The 15994-nt window shown below is 42.7% G+C and overlaps 2 protein-coding genes and 1 long non-coding RNA gene across 11 annotated transcripts; 2 read left to right on the top strand and 1 right to left on the bottom strand.

Moving 5' to 3' along the window:
* Positions 1-99: 99 nt before the first annotated feature.
* sgk3 (serum/glucocorticoid regulated kinase family member 3) lies at positions 100-7665 on the top strand. Of its 3 annotated transcripts, XM_061266011.1 has the most exons (18): positions 101-338; positions 1250-1418; positions 1532-1687; positions 1747-1830; positions 1902-1974; positions 2065-2140; positions 2314-2395; positions 2566-2615; positions 2698-2755; positions 2846-2929; positions 2996-3127; positions 5241-5353; positions 5438-5474; positions 5809-5895; positions 6149-6244; positions 6312-6467; positions 6699-6788; positions 6963-7665. In XM_061266011.1, exons 3-18 carry the CDS (start codon positions 1610-1612, stop codon positions 7131-7133), a joined length of 1467 nt encoding a protein of 488 aa, XP_061121995.1. In that variant the 5' UTR covers positions 101-338; positions 1250-1418; positions 1532-1609; the 3' UTR covers positions 7134-7665. The 3 variants fall into 3 exon arrangements, with proteins under 3 accessions (XP_061121996.1, XP_061121995.1, XP_061121994.1); XM_061266012.1 differs by lacking the exon at positions 1250-1418 and having other exon boundaries at positions 100-338; positions 6999-7665; XM_061266010.1 differs by lacking the exon at positions 1250-1418.
* Positions 7666-7852: 187 nt separating this feature from the next.
* LOC133143832 (uncharacterized) lies at positions 7853-15870 on the bottom strand. Of its 7 annotated transcripts, none has more exons than XR_009710487.1 (10): positions 15716-15870; positions 14468-14512; positions 14045-14089; positions 13617-13661; positions 12662-12706; positions 12545-12568; positions 10513-12464; positions 10205-10292; positions 9029-9172; positions 7853-8191 (listed from the first exon to the last, which is right to left on the bottom strand). It is a non-coding gene; the product is annotated as an uncharacterized LOC133143832 (long non-coding RNA). The 7 variants fall into 7 exon arrangements; XR_009710488.1 differs by lacking the exon at positions 7853-8191 and having other exon boundaries at positions 8963-9172; positions 10513-10628; positions 10897-12464; XR_009710489.1 differs by lacking the exon at positions 7853-8191 and having other exon boundaries at positions 8963-9172; positions 10513-11094; positions 11354-12464.
* On the top strand, positions 8232-12432 carry mcmdc2 (minichromosome maintenance domain containing 2). Its single transcript, XM_061266019.1, has 13 exons — positions 8232-8328; positions 8395-8525; positions 8596-8655; positions 8820-9015; positions 9086-9208; positions 9293-9394; positions 10151-10279; positions 10467-10704; positions 10908-11113; positions 11170-11336; positions 11395-11568; positions 11631-11770; positions 12081-12432. The coding sequence occupies exons 1-13, from the start codon at positions 8232-8234 to the stop codon at positions 12430-12432; spliced, it is 2115 nt and encodes a 704-aa protein (XP_061122003.1).
* Positions 15871-15994: the final 124 nt, after the last annotated feature.

Raw genomic sequence — 15994 nt, 5'->3', positions numbered from 1 at the left:
AAAAGGGGTGAACCTCCTTGTCCCTCTGTACCTGTCCATTCGCAACTTTACACGTTTGTTGTTTTATTTTGAAAGTGCCAACCGGAAAAAGTACGTGCATTCAAGGTGGACCACACACGCCTGTTGCCTTCAGGTCCCGTGACGAATTTACATCGTAACTTTACCCGACCAGGAAAGACTGATGTTTCCTGCTTTTCTAAGCTGCATCGCACAGGTAGCAACAGAACATCACCACCCGGAACATATCGGACGGGTTTTGGGGGGGCGAAGGGTCCAAACACCAAAAAAGATTGGCTTAACCGCGGTTTTGGAGGAGCGCCGCCTGGAAACAGCGAAAGGTACGAGCGCGACTTAAACGTCACCTTGCATCGCTAACGTCGTGCTGGCTAGCCGCGGGGGCTAATTTGTTCTTTACGTAGCGGTGTTCTTACGTATTCGTCTGCGCCTACGTATGTTTACGTTGACGATGCCATTACGTAACACCGACTTTCCACATTGCGCTTTGGTTTTATTTTACTACTATATAGGCGGAAGTTCATCTAGCGCCAATTTGCTTAAACAAGTTAAATATTTTCTTTTCTATAACAACTTCCTCATTGTGCAGTGGTTATAAAATATTCTACATCAAATTCCACCCCAAAAATACTTGGCTCTCAAAGTAAAACAAACAAACAAACAAACAAATGTTTAAAAGCAAAGCATTCTTACAGATTCAATGAGAATGTGTAAAAGGGAAATGCATTATTTTGTGTTAGCTCCAATGTTTTTGTCTTGTTTTTATTGAGTATTTAAAATGTTACTATTGAGTAAAGTTAGATTTTGTAATGTAATTACTGTCTAGACCTCACACTCAAATTTCGTTTAATGCATGAAACATGCAGAAAAAGGTTTGCCCTCTTTGGAAGGAAGCGTCCTATTTTGGATTCCTCATTGTATCCCTGGCATGTCTATGCTCGTCAGCACACGTTGCTTTTTGTGGCAGTTTGCAAAACCGGTACCATTAACAGGTTCATTCCACTTTGTTTCTTTATAGAACCAATAAGTCCCATTCCGTATGTAAGAGTAGGCGTGTTGGTGGAAATTGTACATATTGCATGTGAGGCCTTAGTGTTACGTTGGATGCATCCTAAAGAGGCCTACAACCACCCCCCACTCCCTGGACGTGAGCAGACTCTCACATCCTGTCAGGATGCGTTTGCCGCCAGATCAATAGAAAAACGTTTGTTTTTTCCTCCTCCGTGCATGGCAGGCACACAAATGCACGGCCAAAGCGACGAGGCTCGCGGCCGGACAGGGACAAAGGGACTTCGAAAGAAACGAGGCTGACCTCATCGCGAAGCAAACAATGGACGCGCTCACATGTGGACACAAAGAGCTTTGTCCCAAGACGTGACATAACGCACGGCCACTTTCATACTGTATGCTTGCTTGGGCAGTTGTTGCTCGTCCTTTTTAAGAGGAGCCCCTCCAACCCGTTTGTACATTTCTCAGTAACTTCATAAAACAGATTTTCCTCTATCCCCTCACCAAGATGCATCGTTGACTCCCCGTCCCTGCGAGCAGGAACCGTCGGGGCACCACCTCGCGACCTTTCCTCACCCTCCGCAAGATGGAGGAACAATCGGGCCTGCCTAACGTCAGCATACCTTGTCACAATGAGCAGAGGGACAAGAAAAAGCGCTACACGGTAAGTCAAGAGCCCCCAGGATGAGTTCACCCTTCACAAACCCTTTTCTACCTCCCCAGGTTTATAAAGTGATCGTTAACGTGGGGCAGCAGGAGTGGTTTGTCTTCAGGCGATACGCTGAGTTTGATAAACTCTACAACACGGTCAGTGGCCGCCATTTTATGAGGCGGCGGGGGGTCAGCAACTATCACATCGGCCTTCTTTGTCATTACAGTTAAAAAAACAGTTCCCATCGCTGAATTTGAAGATTCCTGCCAAGAGGATCTTCGGCGATAACTTTGAACCCGGTGAGTGTGGGTTGCCGCTTTTCTATGCTTACTTATAAAATAATTATTTTAAAATGTAATTTAAATATTTTTTATTTATTTTTTAACTAGAATTCATCAAGCAGAGGCGAGCCGGCCTGCACGAGTTTATCAAAGGCATCGTATCCATTCCGGAGCTTTGCAACAAGTAAGGGCAACTTACTGGGGATATAAAAGGTCTACACACCCTTGTTAAAATGACATGTTTTTGCGGTGTGTATGAAAAAAAAAAAAAAACAGGCTGAGCAGCACTGTATTTGTATAGAGTAGTTAAAATAAATATTTACAACAAATATTCTGTCGCCCTTTTAAAATCTGCAGCCCAGATGTGAGGAGTTTCCTGCTCATGGACAAAAAGCAAAACCTGCAGAACTCCGACGCCTCCGAAGATGAAGATGACAAAGTAAGCTGAGCTCTTACAAAATGGTCAGATTTGGTTTCACAAATGCTAGTCAACAATGATCACGTGGTCATGATGCTAGTATTTTTTCTAAGAAGTCCAAAAAGAAATACCTGTATAGATTTTCACTCTGCAACTTCACGGGCTAATATTTTATCTCTACTTTTTGACAGAGCAACTCATCTTCCAGAAACATTAACTTGGGACCATCTGGAAACCCACAGTAGGTTTCAAAATATGAGCCATCTCACACATACACAAGGAACTTATTGTATAATTGACACACAGTCATTTTTTTTTTTTAGCGCCAAACCCACAGACTTTGACTTTTTAAAAGTGGTCGGAAAGGGGAGTTTTGGAAAGGTATGCTAATCTAATAAAGGGGCGCGCTGTTAGCTAGCATTGTTTGATTATAACAGTAGAATAACAATCTCCTCTATTTATTTTTTTTAGGTGTTTCTGGCCAAGAGGAAGCTGGACGCTAAGTATTATGCCATAAAGGTCCTACAGAAAAAGGTCATCCTCAACAGAAAAGAGGTGAGTCTGCAAGAAAAGTAGATCCATATTTTTCCAGGCGCGCAAGCTAATCTTTGACTTCCTCAGCAAAAACACATCATGGCCGAGCGCAACGTGCTGCTCAAGAATGTGAAACATCCCTTCCTGGTGGGCCTCCACTACTCCTTTCAGACCGCAGACAAGTTGTATTTTGTCTTGGATTTCGTCAACGGAGGGGAAGTGAGTAGTGAGTCACAAGTTTAAAAAGAAAAAAAAAAAAACAGCTGATGATAGAAAAAGGAAAACACACAAGCGCTCAGAGGATTTTGACCGTGAAAGGCGAATTGTAGCTATTGGAATTTAAGCGGAGGCTTCCTAAAATTGGAATACGTTTTAGAAATCAAATTACAATTTCAAAACTGTAATTACAATTTTTTAATTTTTTTATTAAATTTAACAAATTAAAAGAAAATTAAACTGGAACTGTTGTACCTATTCACCAAAAGAAATCCTGCGCTTTTGCACCTACAAATAAAAATTAAATAAATTTACTTTATGAACCAAAATTTTCATTTTGCACAATGTCAACAGCAGGGGTCACCAATCTTTCTCAAACCGAGAGCTACTTCCTGGGTACTCGTTAAGGCAAAGGGCTACCAGTTTGACACACACTTCTGAAATAGCCAATTTGCTCAATATGGCTTTCACTATGTGTTATTATTGTCATTTCCAGTTCACATGTAAGTGCGGTTTTAACAAGAATAGCAAAAATACAGTCAAACCTTGGTTTTTTACCACAATCCGTTCCAGAAGGCTGTTCAAGAAGCGAATCGGTCGAATTCCGAATCTATTTTTCACAGTACAAATAATGGGAAAAAAATTATCCGTTTCAAGACAAAAAACCCCGCCTTTTTTAAGCAGTATTTCATTTGCGCATATTTGTCTGACCGCGCAACTGCAGCGCACCGCCGAACGCGCAACCGTAGCGCGTCGCCCACCGCGCAACTGCACCGCGCTGGTCTCATTATTGTGACAGTCCTGATGTACTTTCCAAAATATATGTGGACCTAAGTGCGCAGGGGGCTTAATTTTGTCAGATCGCGCAATTGCGGTGCACCGCTGAACGGGCAACCGTAGCGAGTCGCCAACTGCGCAACTGCACCGCGCTGGTCGCATTATTGTGACAGATCCGTCGCTAAAATCTTGAAAATATTTTGAAAGTCCTGATGTACTTTCCAAAATTTAAGTGGACCTCAGTGCGCAGGGAGCTTACTGTTTTTTTCCATGTGTAATGCGCAAAATTACAGATGCGCTTTCTTCTCTGCTGTTCACTTCAAACACGCTCCATACGAACACAATGCTCTCGTATCAGACGCTTGCTCGATCACCTGCTTGTTTGGTGTCACAAGGTACCCTACACAAATCCGAAACATTTCTTCGCTATCGAGTTTGCTAGCGCATGCGCAGTGATACTGACCGGCAGAATAACATCCGGTTGTTCCCAAAGATGATCTTTTTTCTGAAATAATTTTACGTTTACAGACTTAAGTAGGAGTCCAAATTTGGGTGCGTATTATACATGGGTACAGGCTTTTTTCCAGCATCAACATGCCATTTTTAGGGTGCGTATTATACATGGGGGCGCATTATACATGGAAAAAAACGGTATAATATTTGAATGTATTTCAATCCACATTTCATTTTTGGGTGTAATGTTTCCACAAATTGTCCCACTTGATAAGCCTTTGCATAAGTAATGTTGCTTTATGAGGCCAAATGATGATGCATCAACGTGAACCAGCCCCATCACATGAAAGCAGTAATGAGCATCTTGCTGATATTTATATGGAACATTAGCATAATGCGGCGGGCGCTCACTGTCGCATTGCTTTAAGACCGTCTTTGTGTTTTAGGATGGCTTTACTGCTCCCACTTGCTTTCTTTGGAGGCATGATTAGGGGTTAATACAATCCTCAAAGTAACGAAAATACAATAACAACGGAGTCAGTCGGCATCCGGGCCCTGCGGTCGGGTTTTCTCGGGTCCTCCCGGCTCCTCTCGCGAGGTTCGACCTCCGAATTTTGTTCGACAACCGAAGCAAAAAAAATCTCGAATTTCTTTTCAAATTCCGATTTGTTCGAGAACCGGGACGTTCGAAAACCGAGGTTTGACTGTAATATAAATAGATGCAGCTCACTGACAAGTGCCGCTATTTGAGCTAATTTTAGAACAGTCCTGCGGGCGACTCCTGCGGTCCTCACGGGCGACCTGGTGCCCGCGGGCACCGTGTTGGTGACCGCTGGTCAACAGATTCAATTTTGAATGCTGACTAATGACTCGCATTTGCCGTCAGCTTTTCTTCCACCTTCAAAAGGAGCGCACCTTTGTTGAACCCCGGGCCAGGTTTTACATTGCCGAAATGGCCAGCGCACTTGGCTACCTGCACTCGCTCAACATCGTTTACAGGTACGTGCCGTCACAAACAACACAACGCGACTTTTTCATTACATATAAACGCAATAAGCTAAACTTTTTGTTCATTCCTTTCAGAGACTTGAAGCCTGAAAATATCCTGCTTGACCACGAAGTGAGTAAAAAGAACAATCAAGACAAAAAATGTTAAATGCGGGGGGAAAAAACTGCAATAACTTGAAACTGGCCTGCTTTGAAATGTTGTGGGGCTACTTTGCTACATCCGGCCAGAACAGGACTGTCAAGTTATTCTGGACAGTACAAATTGAGGAAAACATCATTGTAGTTTCACTTGGTCAGTTTCAGGTTTTTCCAGTGACCGATCTTTTTCCCAGCTGGAACAGAATGTATACGTGATTAGATTACCTGGTCCTAATGATCCACCCCCCCACAATAGCCTCACTCATTCGCCTGCTGTATAATAAAATACTTGTCGTTCTCTGTTAAAGGGTCACATCATTTTGACGGACTTTGGCTTGTGCAAGGAAGGCATTTCCCAGACGGACACCACCAGCACTTTTTGTGGCACACCCGAGGTACGCCTTCACTTAGTGGAAATTCCAATTCGATCCACTTTTGAGTCCGAACCAAACCTGTTTAGTAAAATAGTAAATTTCACAGAATTATTTAAATTTAAATACTCTATTTTTTAAATTATTTTAATTAAAAAAATAAAAGAAAATGTAATGATACACATTTTTTAATCAAAATTTAGAGGTTCCGTTTATATGAACTGTATCTGGAAGCGCTTAAACTTTCCAAGTCCCGGTTTATTTTTCCGCCCACCAGTACTTGGCTCCAGAGGTGCTGAGGAAGCAGCCGTATGACAACACAGTGGACTGGTGGTGTCTGGGTTCCGTGCTCTATGAGATGCTATTTGGCTTGGTAAGACTTCTTTTCAATCCACAAAATGACGACGTATTTCGAGGCTAATCGACGTCATTTTCGCCAGCCGCCATTTTACAGCAGAGACACGCACGAGATGTACGACAACATTCTGCACAAGCCGCTGGTAATACGCAGCAGCGCGTCTAACGCGGCCTGGTCGCTGCTGCTAGGCCTTCTGGAGAAAGACGGAGCGCTCAGGCTGGGAGCCAGGGACGACTTTGTGAGTGGGCAAATTTCTGTTTTTACATGGTGTTTTAGCGTCATCTAGTGGAATAGTTGCTACCCACAAGCTTGGCAATGTTCTCCCTTTTTACTCACCGTTGTGTCCAAATATCCAATTCTGAATTAGACCAACATTAAATGTACACATATTTAATTTATAATTAATTAAATGTATTAAAATTTAGTAAGTGAAGATATTTTAATTTTATTTTCTTATTGTTACATACAGAATGAGATCAAAACGCACACCTTCTTCTCCCCCATCAACTGGAATGACCTTGAACAAAAAAAGATCCCGCCACCCTTTACGCCCAATGTGGTAATTATTTTTAATTTTATCTGTATTAATGTCATATTTAGGCTAGGCAAAATTTGATCTGCCAAATGTCAAATGCAGTATTCATTATACATTGCCTGATTAAAAATAATAATAATAACGGTTCATGTATTTTTGTTTTCTCTGTCTTTTCTTGGTCTGTTTGTTTTTAACTAGAACTCTTTTTCTGACATCTCGAATTTTGACCCCGAGTTCACAGAGGAGTTGGTGCCCAACTCTGTGTGTTGGACCCAGGATCACTCTATTGTCAACGCCAGCGTGATGGAGGCTGACGACGCCTTTGTGGGCTTCTCGTACGCCCCGCCCTCTGACGACTCATTCCTATAATATATTCCCAACGGCCCACCTTAGTAACTTCTTAAAGGGAAGAAAATGTCGCTTATTCTATAAAGCCAAAGGAAGCAGATGGAACAGCACTTAAGAGATTTTATTGGGAACAAACTATGATGGAAATAAATTATTTTCCCATTAGTATTTATATAAATATATATAACATATTCTATTTTAAGAAATAAGGGCATTTATTCAGCGTTGATGTCACTTAAAAAATTGTGCCTTAACTTTGTCTTGTTAAAAAAGAAAAATGTCACTGGAACCTGAAGGACAAAAATTGGACAGCAAAATATGTTTGTCACTAATTCACTACTAATGTAGACTTATATGTTATTTCCATGTAGTTGCTGTGTAACAAATGCCATGTTTCGTATTCCTGAAGTCTAGACTCTATGCTGTAGAATTACTTGACCACAAGAAAGCAGATTTTGCGTATCACATTTATTTAAATGTTATTGTTTTTTTTATTTCAAAAATGTCAATAGGTTTATGGTCCTGTACATTAATAAAACAAAATCTTAAAGTCTCTGTCTTGTCTGTCTGGAGGTTTGAAAAACAATAAATCCTAACAATTTGCTATGAATTTATTTATTCATCAATTACGTTCACTTTTCTCCGTCCGGTTTTGATGACGATGAATAACTGAATAGAAAATGCAGACGAACGAAACTTCATACTTTAACAAAAGTAATTACTACTAATTGAACCGTTTATTCAGTGTTGGGCTTTAGATAAGAAAAAGCGTTATAGTACAGTATTTTTGGATAAGTTGTGTGAGCACTAGAACTTACCTTGCCGTGGCCCTTTTTGATGACGCCATCAGCGCTGCCCGGGTTTGGTTGCCATGGGAACGATGCGTAGCCGAGCGACAAAGTTTTAAGAATACGATTATTTAAAGCAAATGATGGCATTGACATTTGTAAGACTTTTATTTGAAAAAATGATGGGTGTGAATGCGAGTGAATTTGCTTTTCTGTGGCCGGTGTTGACGTCACGTTCATGTCTCCCGCCGTTCGGTCTTGGTTGCCATAGAGACGAGATCTTTCCCCGCACTTTAGAAATAAAAAGCACTAAGCGCAACATAAAGCTATAATGGCTAACATATTTACCTTAAAAAAGTCCATTCTCTCCTATCTTAATTTGAGCGGAGGACTTCAGAAACTCGTCAATGACTGTGCATCCTTTAACGGTGAATACTTAACTTTCTGTCCTTGTGCTTAGCTTAGTGCTAATTAGCATGATTCCTTTTTCGTAGATCCCCAGCATGCTAAGGACGTGTACCGCTTTTGCATTACCGTCAACCCCTCTGATGTGATTGATTTGGACGCTGAACTGGGTGACTGTATCTTACACGACCCCCAGCGAGCCACCTCCTTGTTTCAGTCTGTAAGGCAGCCGCATCACCGTTAATGCTGAAACATTCCCAACGGTTGGTCCTAATTATTCCTTCTCACAGGTTTGCTTCACAGCCATTAAGAATCTTTCACTTGTCAAGAAAATACAAACAGAGTGCCAGGTATGGAAATAATTGTACTTATTTCAAAAGGTATTGAGCAACAAGAATGCACTGGTTATCTATCAGACTCTGTAAATTGCTCTCTGGCGTCCACTAGAGGTCAATCACCTGACTGCTGAGCTATAAGATGTAACATTAACAAACTGGCTTCTGCTTCTTTTGAGGTGAACGTCGTTTTAAAGCTGACACACTTGCCTCCTTTTCCGGAGTATGTCTTGAACCTGGCCACTTTCCCCCGCATGCGTCAAAGCATGTGGCCCGTCCTTATGGAGGGCCTGGCCATTGCTACCACCTGGGTTACTAAATACACCCAGGGGACCAGGTTCCTCTGCAGTAATGACTGTTGTCCCTTCTCTTTGGGTAAGAGGCTTACATTATGATGAGGTGGACAACCTGTGTCTTGAATTGCCACCACGCCTGCTCGCTTTAGGATTCCACACCATCCGCTTTCACGCGCCGGGAGCCACTGAGTCGGCAACCGTGGACAACGATTTCACTTGCATGGTTTGCACCTCACCTTTCAAAGAGGACATCAAGTTCAGAGTGTTGGGAGGTGAGAGCAAGTGCTGGCAACATCTTCACTGGCATTTTAAACTCCGTATATTATTTTATTATTATTTGTGTCTTTGTGAGACAGACAAGCAGCTGGTGGAATTGATCCACGTCAATGCACTCAACGTCCTCCATGCTCCTCAACAAACCGCTATTAGATACCAGTCGGTCACATTCTTCCTCAGAGGTAAGTGTAAGGCATATACATAAAGTGTAATTAAAGCAACACAACTTGTCCATATTATTTTTTGGGGTTGTAATTAATTATTTTAATTAATTAATTAATGTTAATCCCCACAGAGGAAAATAATTGCTGTGGGATCAAAACAGATCTTTGGAGGTTTCGCGCTACAGTGATGTCATTGTTTCACAGGGACCAGTAAATCAAATCAGTGCTGCGCGGCGAGTCATGGCGGATCAGCTTTCATATACGTGCCCTAAATTAACAGGCCAAACATTTACACGGTTGATATTTGTTTGTAAAGACCTCACCTCATCCATTACGTTCACGCCCGACACCGAATCATTCGGATTTTAATTTCTGCTATTTGCACACAGTCACGTTGGTGGAGCCCGCTCATTAATATTGTCCGGCTTGTGCTAAATGAAACTCACTTTGGAACCCAAACTTTGCAGGGGGAAGAGTTCAAATAAATACACGTCTGCGTCTGACTCGGCGGGGTATTAAGTGTTTCTGTCCTCCGGTCGCTAACCCCAGAGGGTTTCGCAAAACTCGGCAACGGGCATTAGCATATTTCGGAAGGGGCTTCCCGTTACGAACATGTTAATAAGTGCAAAGGGGGCGCTCGTTACGACAAGCACACAGCCGAATCTTTGTTTCCAAAAGGGCCTCATGCTTGTTTGTCTTGGCAGTGGCTGCTACGCCATGTGACTTTCTGTACTCCCGCTGGGAGTGATTGCTTTGTTTGCCCAACCGCCACAGACGAGCTGTGTAACGCGATGAGCATCGGTCGGCTCTACAGAGTGATCGGCATACCTGCACGTGTGCACCGCTCGCCCAACATCACCTGGAGCGTGGAGGCCAACAGCGTCCAACCGTGGGAACCCGAGTGTAAGGCCGAGCCCTAAAACGAAGAACCATTCACATGAGCACTGCCATCATCTTATAATATTAGCATGTCTGCTAACAGTTTGAGCGAGCTTTGGCATGTTAGCACTTAATTGACATGACCTGCTCTTAGAAGTCTCAACAGTTTTTAATAGTGTTCAAATACATTTTTATTTGGTACTTTTGGTAGATCCACATGAAATCAGTGTCAAGTTCAAGGCGCTGCTTGACGCTACCAGAGGTTCTCCTTGGAGGTTTGCCGCTGTGGTCACTAACTGCTTCGCTCTGGATGTGCTTCCCCTGGGCCTCTTCAACACCTTGAAGCTCAGCTTGTTGCTCAGCTTGTTGCAAACTGAAGCAGAAGCAAAAAACACAGTTTTCAACTTGGATCTTTTGGTCATGACAGATGACAAACTCATACTGGACAGGTAGAAGGGTCTCAGTGGCATTGCACATAACGTGAAACGCATTTTCTTTTAACAAAACGCCACATGGAGGCAAAAAAAACCCCATTCTTTATCCTCTGCAAAAAACAACCAATATTACTGCAGCTGTATATTATACTGCCACCTGGTGGCCACAATGAAACAATCTCTTGAGCGCAATTGAAACCAATTAACTTATTTGTCAGGTTGATGGCATATGCGCTGAGCTTGGCACGTCGCGGGGTGCGGCATCCTGCTTCGGAGAAGATGTTTGCGTCCCTGTCCCAGGATGAGCACGGGGTGGGCACCGCCAACATCCACGCCGGCTCCGCCCTGCTGGCCACCGGCGGCATTTGCATGCTGGGAGATTTGAATGGCTTTGTGAAGGACGAGCTGGATGCCATTCAGTCAGGTAGACCGTATTTGAAAATGGATAAGAACATGGAAGTCATGTCACTGTTGTGTCAGTTCTGGACAGTCGCACTACATCCGTGTTCATCCCCGGCAAGAAATATGGCGAGGCTGTTGACCAGAAGCTTAGCTTCCCGGTCTCGTGCAGCTTCTGGGCCTTCACAGACTCTACTCACCCTCCTCAGCGCTCGGGGAGGGCACACGATGTCACACTGGGAGCTGCGGTAAGCGTGACCAATACCTTGACTTAACAGTTCACAGCAGCAGGTTCTTCACGATCAGGGAATGGGTGCTATACCGCCTCAACTGGCAGACAGCTTTGGCCTGGTGGTCCAGGTAGATCAGGGCGGGAAGCAGACGGTGCTCGCGCAGGCTGTCCACACCCTCCGACAAGCAGTTCTGCCTGAGGAACATCACCCATCCTTGATGAACTTCTCCGCTGAAGACTACGAGGGAGTGAGGAAACACACCAATCTGAAGTTCATCTGTGTCGTTGGCCTGATTTGTTTTCCTCCCAGCTGGTGGCCCACGCACAAAATTTGAAAGTGGAGCTGAGCACCAGCGCACAGATGATGATCCATGGCTACTACATGGCCAGCCGTGCGGTCTGCTCACAAACCCACGCTGCCAAGATGTCTATGGCTTCTATCAAATTGTTGTAAGTGGCAGTCTAGTGGTTGATGTTTTGAGGTGTTCATTACAGCTCTAAACAACCCAATTAATACCTCCAAAATAATCAAATTAAGGGAAAACTACAGCGCCTTATACCTGCAGTACCTCAATTGTCCACTGGGTGGCGTAGTTTAACCCAAATGTTAAATGCCATTCTGTGCAATCAATTGAAATATTTTGCAAGAGCGTAATGTACAAATAAATCAGGAATGTCTTGCTTCATTTAGTACATTTAAAAATGTATTAGCACCCCCTCCAAAAAAAAAAGGTGATCCTTCTCATGTTTGTTGTAACAGGATCTCTTTAGCAGAGGCCCACTCCAAATTAAGCCTGCGACGGCAGGTAGTAGAGGAAGACGCAGTGATTGCGGTGCTCCTCTGCGAGAACTCTAGCACTCTCAAGCATGGTACGTTTCCGCATGTCATCATTACGCCACCAACTTTCCCTTGGACCAAACTACCCCCCCCCCACACACACACAGGGGCTTCAGCGCTCGTTATCCCGCCCGACGCCGCCTTTCCCAATGATCTGGGAGATGTGGATGGCCTGCTCAGGAGAGAGCGAGCCCTGGATCTACTCCGGCAGGACATCCTACGCTTTATCCACGCCTACGCGCCACAGGCCGTTAAAGACATCAGGGAGGAGTAGCCGAAGAGCGCCTCTAAAAATACGTAGCTGTTCTGAGAAGTAAGCACAAAAACAACAGTGATGTTTTGTAATGATTTATTTTTAAAAAATAATTCTTATGACAGTTTGATACCTGAGATAAATTTCAGCTTTCTTTCTGTTGATATGGCCACCACCAGATAGTGGCGATAAAAGGGAAATTCATCATTAGTATTTACCTTAGTTACTAGAATCTGGACAGTGGACTCACCATAGACCGCCAAAGATCAAATTTAACAGCCGCCCGTCTGCTGATCTGTAGTCACAGTGGGGAGAACTATCACTTTTATTTCCATTGACTGGAATTCTTTGGTCGAAAAAAAAATCTCCCATCTTGCAGCAAGTAATTCAGTTGTCACGGTCTCACCACTTATTTATCTGACGGGTAAACGGCGAAAAGGTGAACTCATCATTTCACGCTGCAAGATGGTCTGAGATTCGAGTAACTTTTACACAGGCCGTAAAAACATGAGCGATAATGTATAATTAAGCACATCTACAATTTCGCACAAAATTCTGTTGTCAGTGTCACCACCCGATAGTGGCGATAAACGGCAAAAAGGTGAATTCATCATTAGTATTTACTAGGGGTGTAAATCGAGGGTTTTGTAACGATACAATATATCGATACAAAGAATCACGATACAATATTTGCTGATATCTTAAAGCCTGCTGTGATTCATTCACGATACATCACGATATAGTGCTCTACGATCGATATAGAACAATATCCTGATTTATAACAATTCATACGCAAAATCAACAAGGTACTGCAAACTCTTTATTTAGGAAATTACAAAGTGCTTCCAAAGGAATGACTTTAAGCCCAAAGAGGAGCGAATTTCCTTGTCTTCTTGGACACTAGCCATAGCACTAGCCCAGGAGCCGCATAGTTGTCGGCTCCCCTTTCACGTGCCTGCTCTGCTCACAACACAATACGCCGCGCACTGCTCCCGGAAAGAGGAAGCAACCAACAATGAACTGGATATCAAGATAAAGTCGCGTCTAATGTCCGAGGTCAAAAACGGGCGATATAGATCGATGTTTACGTTAAGCATTGATGCCAACAAATCGTAGAGCATTATATCGATTAATCGATGTGTATCGCTGAATCGTTACACCCCTAGTATTTACCTTAGTTACTAGAATCTGTACAGTGGACTCACCATAGACAGCCGAAGATCAAATTTAACAGCCACCCGTCTGCTGATCTGTAGTCACAGTGGGGAGAAGCATCACTTTTATATTCATTGGCTGGAATTCTTGGGTCAAAAAAAAAAAATCTCCCATCTTGTAGCAAGTAATTCAGTTGTCACAGTCTCACCACTTGTTTATCTGACGGGTAAACGGCGAAAAGGTGAACTCATCATTTCACGCTGCAAGATGGTCTGAGATTCGTGTAACTTTTACACAGGCCGTAAAAACTTATAAAAACATGACCGATAATGTATAATTAAGCACATCTACAATTTTTCAATTTCGCACAAAATTCTGTTGCCACAGTGTCACCACCCGATAGTGATGATAAACGGCAAAAAGGTGAATTCATCATTAGTATTTAGCTTAGTTACTAGAATCTGGACAGTGGACTCACCATAGACCGCCGAAGATCAAATTTGACAGCCGCCCGTCTGCTGATCTGTAGTCACAGTGGGGAGAAGTATCACTTTTACATTCATTGACTGGAATTCTTTGGTCAAAAAAAAATCTCCCATCTTGCAGCAAGTAATTCAGTTGTCACAGTCTCACCACTTGTTTATCTGACGGGTAAACGGCAAAAAGGTGAACTCATCATTTCACGCTGCAAGATGGTCTGAGATTCGAGTAACTTTTACACAGGCCGTAAAAACTCAAAAACATGTCCGATAATGTATAATTAAGCACATCTACAATTTTTCAATTTTGCACAAAATTCTGTTGCCTCAGTGTCACCACCCGATAGTGGTGATAAACGGCGAAAAGGTGAATTTATCATTACTATTTAGCTTAGTTACTAGAATCTGGACAATGGACTCACCATAGACCGCCGAAGATCAAATTTAACAGCCGCCCGTCTGCTGATCTGCAGTCACAGTGGGGAGAAGTATCACTTTCATATTCATTGGCTGGGATTCTTTGGTAAAAAAAAAAAGTCTCCCATCTTGCAGCAAGTAATTCAGTTGTCACAGTCTCACCACTTGTTTGTCTGACGGGTAAACGGCAAAAAGGTGAATTCATCATTTCACGCTGCAAGATGGTCTGAGATTCTAGTCACTTTTCCACAAGCCGTAAAAACTCAAAAACCTGACTGATCATGTAATATTTGTTGTAATGAGAAGTGAGACCTATTGATTAGCAGAGGGTCTACAGACGGGATCGCCAATACCATTGACTGATCACCTAAAGGTCAAAGTGCACACTACAACACAGCTTGGGAGCATAAGCGACTCGTCTGAGGCAGAGGGTTCAACCGCGGGTCGCCACCTCGGCCGCGACCTTGCGTGCTCCGCTCACGAGGAGTAAAGAAATAATGGGCAAAAGGCCACGTCCCCTTTGCCCAACTACAAATATAGACACTTTCATCTGTCTACACGGATGATTAATAACTTTGCCTCAAGGGACAAGATGCAGGCTTTTAAAAGACACAAACTTGACCGAAAGTCAATCGCAGCTTTCATGGTGGACATCATTGACTTGGTGTGTTAATTCCAGTTCAGTTAGTATACCAGCAAATTAAGAATAACTATCAAATAAAAAGAAATACTTGTAAAGTTCAGAATACAATCAAAATTCAACGAAAATATTTAACTTTAGATTTTTAATAAGATTTTCAAGTTCATTTAAAACTGTGACGCAGTAGAACAGGCTGTTAAAGTGTTAAATTTCATTAAAATTTTGATTCAGCATTTAATCAATCATGCATTTAAGAAATGCTTTTTCTTTTAACGTACTATTCAAATTGTACAAATTCATGCAAACCACCGTTATATTTATTATTAAAATTAATATACTGTTATTAATTACTTTTTAAATATAAAATTCTTCAGTATCAATTATGACTTAAATACCACAGGTATTTACATTTTTGCAAGTAGTCGTTATAATTGCACGTTATACGCTTGATGACATATTTCCGTTAGAATCTAGCTTCGCTCGTCTTTCACGTGGTCACAACGCGAGCTGCTAAGCTATATGCTACAGCTAAGTTGCTATCCAACGTCTGCAGCCTAAAATTGTGCTCTGAGTGCGGTTCTATGAATACTACAAACCAAGTTGCTTGGCTCACCTTTACAAGCACAAACCGCTCCACGCGCGTGAGGAGTTGACGAAAATCAACAGTATGTCATGCACATGCAGAGAGGAGCAGCAAGACTCTTATACTGCGCCTCTCCTCACCCTCTCCGAAAGGAAGAACTTCCGCTCTTGCGCAGTGGACGTCACGTAGAACGCGCTAATGTTAGCGTCGACAGCGCCCTTTATCTCGCGAGATTGAAATACAGTATGAATAGGAAAACAATTTGTAATCATAAAATGAAAAATTTTGAATAACACAATTGTTTTCAAT

Source organism: Syngnathus typhle, linkage group LG19, assembly GCF_033458585.1.
Source record: "Syngnathus typhle isolate RoL2023-S1 ecotype Sweden linkage group LG19, RoL_Styp_1.0, whole genome shotgun sequence".
NCBI classification, from domain to species: Eukaryota; Metazoa; Chordata; class Actinopteri; order Syngnathiformes; family Syngnathidae; genus Syngnathus; species Syngnathus typhle.
Note: the sequence above shows the minus strand (reverse complement) of the source record. Positions and strands in the feature narration are given on the sequence as shown.